This window comes from Lagenorhynchus albirostris, chromosome 9 (assembly GCF_949774975.1).
Source record: "Lagenorhynchus albirostris chromosome 9, mLagAlb1.1, whole genome shotgun sequence".
Classification (NCBI taxonomy): Eukaryota; Metazoa; Chordata; class Mammalia; order Artiodactyla; family Delphinidae; genus Lagenorhynchus; species Lagenorhynchus albirostris.
This window is the reverse complement of record NC_083103.1, coordinates 22,124,688-22,133,266: the sequence shown is the minus strand read 5'-3', so window position 1 is coordinate 22,133,266 and position 8,579 is coordinate 22,124,688. Positions and strand designations below refer to the sequence as shown.

The following is an 8,579-nucleotide window of genomic DNA, read 5'->3' as shown; positions in this document are numbered from 1 at the left end:
TGTGTGTGTATAGGGTCTGAATGTGTAGGGTGTGTGTGTGTAGGGTGTGTGTGTGTAGGGTCTGAGTGTGTAGGGTGTGTGTGTGTAGGGTGTGTGTGTGTAGGGTCTGTGTGTGTAGGGTCTGAGTGTGTATGGTCTGTGCGTGTAGGGTCTGAGTGTGTAGGGTCTGAGTGTGTAGGGTGTGTGTGTAGGGTGTGTGTGTGTAGGGCTGGGTTGGGAGTCACGGGTGGTGCTGCTGTGGTTCTACCTCCGGAAATAACTAAGGATGCACTCATAAAAATGACACTTCTGCCCCAGCCAAGCCACCCCAGACCGGCTTGTCAAAATGAATCCACGCGCTGTGGGGAAAAGGAGCCCTGTAGCTGTGATAGCAGGTGATGGCAGTGCTGAGAGGGCAGAGCCCATGGGAACAGGGCTGAGCCAGCAACAACCACCCCGCCTTGTAGAGCCTGAGGCTGGTCCACTGCTGAGACCTTTTGTTAGAAGAGAGGAGATCAAGCATCTGCAAGATTCCTGAGTGCCAAAAACAAAAAAAATCCATGACCGACAAGATAACTCTTTCATAGTCCTAACTTCATGTTGTCTGCAGGTCCATATTTCAGTCCCCTTTCAACATGTTTACCAGAAAAGAAAGATAAGCTAAGAACGGTGGTCAGATCTGAGTCTTAGCCAAATCTTAAACTTTTCTGGGGGGAAATTTAGGAAGAAATATGGAAAAGGGACTATGGGTACATAGAAATCTAGCCTTTACAACATTTTTTCCCTAAAGTGAATATATCACAAAAATTAAAAAAATAATCTGTATTTGTTGTGAAACATTCTAATGATATAAAAATGAATTAAATAGAAAATTAGAGATCTCCTTACCAGTGCCAATTCTATTTTCTAGAGAGTTAACATTGTTAAGGTTTTAGTGCATATCCTTCCAGATTTTCTGTATTTTCAGATATGTACAAACATGTATAAATGAAGTCTTACTATACTTGCTATTGTTCTTCTGCTCTCTGCTTTGTCATGTGGGCATCTCTTTGTATCTTGACGTATATAGAAATTGCACATATGTATCAATGCATATAGAAATTTAAAATTTCTGTGTTGTTTTGCATTGTATATCTGGACCAGAGTTTATTTAATAATGCCCTATTGGTGATCATTTATGCTGTTTTCTATTTTTCAAAGTAACAAACAGATCTTTTAAACAGATTTTTAATTTTTTTCTTTCTCTCTCTGTCTCTCTCCATATAAATATCACTGTGGGAATAACCTGTGGGAATGTTTCTATAGGATAATTTCTAAAAGCAAATTTATTGCACAGAAGATAATATATATTTAAAAAATTTAAAGACATTGCCACATTTCCACTAGAAATATTATACCAATTTACACTTCTCCCAAGACTGTATGAAGATATCTGCAATCCCCACACCTATATTAATGCTGATTAATATCAATATTTTTAATTTTTGCTAATCAGATAGACAAACGATACCTTATTAGAACTAGTTATTAAAAGTTCTATCTTCTAAAAGTAATATAAGTTTATTTCAGAGGAAGTAAAAATCATAGATAAAGATAAAAAATATAAAACATCTATAGCTTTCACAGATCACCACTATTAGCATCTTGGTGTATGTTCCCCTAAAAATAAGAAGAATAACACATTTCTCCCACTCCCTCTTACTTTTAGTTTGGATAAACTTTTAGCAATTAAGCAGAAAAACAATCTAATAAATAAATTTGATTTGGATGTCAATGGCTAATAACTGCTTGGTGATGGTACTCTTTCCATGGGAGTAGTTACACAAATGTATTTTGGCAGATTTTGACCCAACATTTCAGGCCAATGCCAGTCAGGAGAGGGTGGGTAGGGAGGGGAGAGAGTTCTAGGGAGCCTTCCAACATGCCTTGTGGTTGACTTACTCATTGTGAAAGTTCAGTATTTAACTTGAGTAGCTCTAAAGAGGGTCATGCATGCATTTTTTTTTTTAAGAAGAACTCAAAATATTATCTTGGAATTCCAGAGAACTAGTGCAGAAAAAGACAGGGAAGGGAAAGCCTAAAGAAATAAAAAAGACACTTGGGAATGAGTTCAAAGCAATGGGGCAGAAGGGCAGGGGACACGGAAAGTCCTCGGCCCTGACCCAGGACAGAATTTAGGAACATAATAGAACTGTAAACAGCTCTGAGGTGTTGGCTGGGCTGCAGATGAAATATTGAATACTTCTGATGTTAATGAGACCTTTGAATGGTTTGGAACTGTTTGGTTCTCACACAGTTCTGCATATAGAACAAGGTAACAGGATTTCCTTTTCAACAAAGACTGGAAGTTGGCTTTTAGTTTTTATGAAAAACATAAACCTCTGAAGCATAACGCATGCAAGATGCCACAAAATTCAGTGGTTTAAAGGGGTGATCTGACAGGAAGCTTTGTTAGCAGCTGTCAGGACAACGCTTGTGGCTTCCTCTCCCACCCCTACCCCCAAATCCCACCTCTGGGCAAAGTGTGTTCATCTGAGGATTAGTCTCCATGATCACATGACTAGAAAAATTATCATCAGTTTGGTTAGTTAGTTAATCGAGGGGGAAACCTTGTTTGATAAAATTGGCAGGTCAAGAGCATTAACCCAGGCAAATATGAGAAATATAGATGATAGTCTGAAAATACAGTTGCTGTTTTCTCAGTTATGTGTACTGAAGAATTTTGAGAATATTGGGCTAATTGGGTCCAGAGACATTCAAATGGCATTTTGAGACTTTTTTCTGCTGCTCCATGATGTCTACGCCACAAGCCAGATTGCTAGGGTTTCCTGGAATGTATAATTGCTAATGTTTTTCAAAGAAGAAAAATATTACTCCCACCTCTTCTTATTACAAACTATGGAGCTAATGACCAGTGCCCTGTCATGACTTTCAGGATGGCCTGTGTAATTTTATCTGAAAATACTTGAAATTTTCATCTTAAAATTCTTCAGAATCTTTGTACATGCACACTGTGGTTTGTTGCAGGTTTAGAGAGTTCTGTGGGTTTTATTCCTGATGGAGAAACAACCTTATAATTTACAGCAGCGTTCGCTAATTAAAATTGTAAGCATAATTACTATCCATGATACTTATTATTAGCGTGCATTCATAAAGCTCAAAATTCACTTCATCCTTTCACGTCCTGAGTAATTAGTTTCTTTGGATTTGTAGCTTTATCATCCCTTTATGTTCCATTTGGAAGAAATCAACAACCAACCTCCCGGGAGACAGCTTTAAAAAGCTGGAAATATATTGTCCAGCTAATGCAATGAGACTGATACAATGCAGAAAATACGACTTTTCTTTGGTTTAGTAGACAGCTTTTCCTTGCATTTATTCAGCAAATAACTATTGAGCACATAATGTGTGCTAGGAAACTTGGGGAGACAGAGATAAATCACTCAAGGATTCTGTCCTCAAAGACCTTAAGATTTCACTGGAAGGGAAATAATATTGTACATATATAATAGTGTACATCAACTATACCTCAATAAAAAATCATAAGTTAAAAAAATAAGTTTGTACATATATATGTGAAATAAACCATGGTGTTGCATGTAATTAGATACATGGTATAAATGACCATCAGCACTGTCAGATCAGGGAATGACTCTCTCTCCGCTATATGATCAGCACCTAACATAGTATATTAAAATAGGAGGTTTAATAATTATCTTTTTGGATGATTTAATAAGTGAATAATTGAATGTACTCATTTGTATTCCTTCCAAGGTACATCAGTGGGATATTGACATTTTTTCCTAATCTGACTTGTTTTTATTGTTTCTAGGTACCTTGGCCAGCATGGCTGTCTCTTTGCCACCCACCCTGGGACTCAGTTCCGTCCCAGACGAAATCCAGCACCCACATATTAAATTTTCAGAATGGAAATTTAAGCTATTCAGGGTGAGATCCTTTGAAAAGACACCTGAAAATGCTCAAGCGGAAAAGCAAGATTCCTCCGAAGGGAAACACTCTCTAGAGCGATCTCCAGCAGTCCTGGACACGCCTGGTGGTCAGAAACCAGCTCTGACTCAACTGGCATTGAAGCCCCACCCAAAGTTTCTGAAGAAATCCCATGATGACAGGAAAGCAAGAGACAAAGCCATGCACCAAGCCAACCTGCGACATCTCTGCCGCATCTGCGGGAATCCTTTCAAAGCCGATGGGCACAATAGGAGATACCCAGTCCATGGGCCTGTGGATGGTAAAACCCAAGTCCTTTTACGAAAGAAGGAAAAGAGGGCCACGTCCTGGCCAGACCTCATTGCCAAGGTTTTCCGGATCGATGTGAAGGCCGATGTGGACTCGATTCATCCCACTGAGTTCTGCCATAACTGCTGGATCTTCATGCACAGGAGGTTTAGCAGTGCCCCGTGTGAGGCTTACTCCCCAAGGAATGCAACCATGGAGTGGTCCTCCCACACAACACCCTGCGACATCTGCCACGTTGCCCGTCAGGGACTCAAGAGGAAGAGTCATCAGCCAAGCGCGCAGCTCAGCAAAAAACTCAGAACTGTGATTGACCGAGCTCGAGAAGTCCGTCGGCGCAAGAGGAGAGCCCAGGCCGGGATCAGCAGCAAGGAACTGAAGAAGAAAATCGCCAGCTGCAGTAAGATACATCTCAGTACCCAGCTCCTGGCACTGGACTTCCCGGCGCACTTTGTGAAATCTGTCTCCTGCCAGCTTTGTGAACACATTCTGGCGGACCCTGTAGAGACCAGCTGTAAGCATGTATTTTGCAGGATCTGCATTCTCAGATGCTTCAAAGTCATGGGAAATTATTGTCCTTCTTGCCGGTACCCCTGCTTCCCTACTGACCTGGAGAGTCCAGTGAAGTCTTTTCTGAGCATCTTGAATTCCCTGATGGTGAAATGTCCAGCCAAAGAGTGTAATGAGGAGGTCAGCTTGGAAAAATATAATCACCATGTCTCAAGCCACAAGGAATCGAAAGAGACTTTCGTGCATATTAATAAAGGGGGCCGGCCCCGCCAGCATCTCCTGTCCCTGACCCGGAGGGCTCAGAAGCACCGTCTGAGGGAGCTCAAGCTGCAAGTCAAGGCTTTCGCTGACAAAGAAGAAGGTGGAGATGTGAAGGCGGTGTGCCTGACCTTGTTCCTGCTGGCTCTGAGGGCAAGGAATGAGCACAGACAAGCCGACGAGCTGGAGGCCATCATGCAGGGACGGGGCTCCGGCCTGCAGCCGGCTGTTTGCTTAGCCATCCGTGTCAACACCTTCCTCAGCTGCAGCCAGTACCACAAGATGTACAGGACTGTGAAGGCCATCACAGGCAGGCAGATCTTCCAGCCTTTGCACGCCCTTCGGAGTGCTGAGAAGGCCCTTCTGCCAGGCCACCACCCCTTCGAGTGGCAGCCACCTCTGAAGAACGTGTCTTCCAGCACTGACGTGGGCATTATTGATGGACTGTCTGGACTGTCCTCCTCTGTGGATGACTACCCGGTGGACACCATCGCCAAGCGCTTCCGCTATGATTCAGCTTTGGTGTCTGCTCTGATGGACATGGAAGAAGACATCCTGGCGGGCATGAGAGACCAAGACCTCGAGGACTACCTGAATGGCCCCTTCACCGTAGTGGTGAAGGAGTCTTGTGATGGGATGGGAGATGTGGGTGAGAAGCACGGCAGTGGGCCAGCAGTTCCGGAAAAGGCAGTTCGGTTTTCCTTCACGATCATGAAAATCACCATCGCTCACGGGTCACAGAATGTGAAGGTGTTTGAGGAAGCCAAGCCTAACTCTGAACTGTGTTGCAAGCCCTTGTGCCTCATGCTGGCAGATGAGTCTGACCACGAGACCCTGACAGCCATCCTGAGTCCTCTCATTGCCGAGAGGGAGGCCATGAAGAGCAGCAGATTAATGCTTGAGATGGGAGGCATCCTCCGGACTTTCAAGTTCATCTTTAGGGGCACTGGGTATGATGAGAAACTTGTCCGGGAAGTGGAAGGACTCGAGGCTTCCGGCTCAGTCTACATTTGTACCCTTTGTGATGCCACCCGCCTGGAAGCCTCTCAAAATCTTGTCTTCCACTCCATCACCAGAAGCCACGTTGATAATCTGGAACGCTATGAGGTCTGGCGTTCCAACCCATACCACGAGACGGTGGAGGAACTGCGGGACCGGGTGAAGGGGGTCTCGGCCAAACCCTTCATTGAGACGGTCCCTTCCATAGATGCACTCCACTGCGACATCGGCAACGCCGCTGAGTTCTACAAGATTTTCCAGCTGGAGATAGGGGAGGTGTATAAGAACCCCAGTGCCTCCAAAGAGGAGAGGAAAAGATGGCAGGCTGCCTTGGACAAGCACCTCCGGAAGAAGATGAATCTGAAACCAATCATGAGGATGAATGGCAACTTTGCCAGGAAGCTCATGACCAAAGAGACGGTTGAAGCAGTTTGTGAATTAATTCCCTCCGAGGAGAGGCACGAAGCTCTGAGGGAACTAATGGACCTTTATTTGAAGATGAAACCCGTCTGGCGATCATCATGCCCTGCTAAGGAGTGCCCAGAATCCCTCTGCCAGTATAGCTTCAATTCACAGCGTTTTGCTGAGCTCCTCTCCACCAAGTTCAAGTATAGATACGAGGGCAAAATCACCAATTATTTTCACAAAACCCTGGCTCATGTCCCTGAAATTATTGAGAGGGATGGCTCCATTGGGGCCTGGGCAAGTGAGGGAAATGAGTCTGGCAACAAACTGTTTAGGCGCTTCCGGAAAATGAATGCCAGGCAGTCCAAGTACTACGAAATGGAAGATGTCTTGAAACATCACTGGTTGTATACCTCCAAATACCTGCAGAAGTTTATGAATGCTCATAATGCATTGAAAACTTCAGGGTTTACCATAAACTCCCAGGGAAGCTTAGGGGACTCATTAGACCTAGAGGACTGTCCAGAATCTCAAAATTCAATGGAATTTTAAGAAGGGCAGCCCCTTATGAGTTGGTTTTGCAAATAAATTTTCCTCTGGGTGGCATTGTGACCTTCTCCTGGTACCCTTCACTCCTGTGTATGGGGCTTCACCACCCAAGCGGTGGTAGGTTGGAAAGGCCACAGATGCTGAACCCATGTCAGGTATGGATAACTGGTGAGCTGATTGCTTGAGCCATTTAGGGAGTTCAGAAAAGGAACAGGAGGAATCAGTTATTTGAAAGCTCAATAGCTGAGAACAGGAGTCACTGCGGGGGACCAGAGATGAACAAAGATATGTGTATGTGTGACCGTGTGACGTGAAAATCAAAGTCAAGGTTGTCAAAGGACAGCCAGTGAAGGCAGGAAAGGAATTTGACTTGTGGTTTCCATCTACCACCACCTCCCCAGTTATTCTAGTTTATATTGAGATGTGTTTTCTATATTGAGATGTGTGTTTTCTATATCATTTTTGCAGAATTATTTATTTTATAAATTTCACATATTTTGGCTTATTCTACAAGATTCAGGAAAGCTTTTCAGATCTCTCTAATAATCATATCTTACATTTGTATGGCACAATGACCTTGACAATGCTCCTGGTGCCTTTTGTCATTTGGTACACTTATGCAGAAATACCCTACATCCAGAAGATTTTTGGAAAATCAGTCCTTTTCTGGATTTAAATGATGTCTCTGTTGTAACTCTTGGAGTTTAGGAGATCATCTGGTACCATGGATTTTTCAATCATAAAGGGAGAATAAAACTGTTAGCTGCAGTTGGTTACTAAATCTTGTGATAATACATGTTTACTTAGCTATCAGTAGCCAGGTATGATTTTTATTTTTTACTTTTAATTAATTTAGATTCTCCAAATGCTTTTCCATACAATCTCAAAGCCACAGAGGCTATTAAAATCTGGTTCTGTTTACTGTATGAAAACAGTCTTGCTGAAAATTTCTGCCAGGTTTTCTTCATTTGAAACCTGGGTCAATTTTACTAAATCCACTTTTCATGGAGTTTTTCCCTTTGCAATGTGTTATTTTTTTTCTATTATGATCAGCTTACTTTCAGTGTATTAAGATTTTTGTAGCAGGATATCTTTGTACTTTTCTCACCTGCTAAGTTTACGTGGAGCCTGCTCATGGTACAGTGGAAGAGTTAATATTTGTAGAGGGTTTTTTTTTTTTTGCCACTTTTAGAATATTTCCACATTCATTTTGCCTCGTTTTTCCTCACTACAACTCTGTGGGGTAGGCATGGTTATGATTTTCATTTGGTGGAGAGTTAAATGATTTGCCCAAAGTTACAGGGATAGTACATACCTGATCTGGAATTTGAACACAGTCCTTTTGTCTCCAAATTCCACATTGTTTCTACCACGAAAATTAACCACTTTTTTTTATTTTTTCCTTTTTTTAATAAGGAAGTAATATAATTTATTTAGAATCTACAACTAATCACTATAGTTTGTAATCTTGGGATTACATTTCTTGAGGGCAGGGATGGGTGGGTTTTAAGTCCTTGGTGTGCTTTGGGCCTTTTGCTGGAAGAAAAAATTGCCAAAATTCCCAAGAGCCTCCCAAACCTCTGGTGGCTCCAGTTTTGGGAAACTATTGTCTGTATCCTTAGAAA

At 42.6% G+C, this 8,579-nt stretch overlaps 1 protein-coding gene across 1 annotated transcript; it reads left to right on the top strand.

Annotated features, from left to right (window-relative positions):
- Positions 1 to 3,825: 3,825 nt before the first annotated feature.
- RAG1 (recombination activating 1) lies at positions 3,826 to 6,957 on the top strand. The gene has a single exon (XM_060157728.1). It carries the CDS (start codon positions 3,826 to 3,828, stop codon positions 6,955 to 6,957), a length of 3,132 nt encoding a protein of 1,043 aa, XP_060013711.1.
- The last annotated feature ends 1,622 nt before the right edge of the window (positions 6,958 to 8,579 follow it).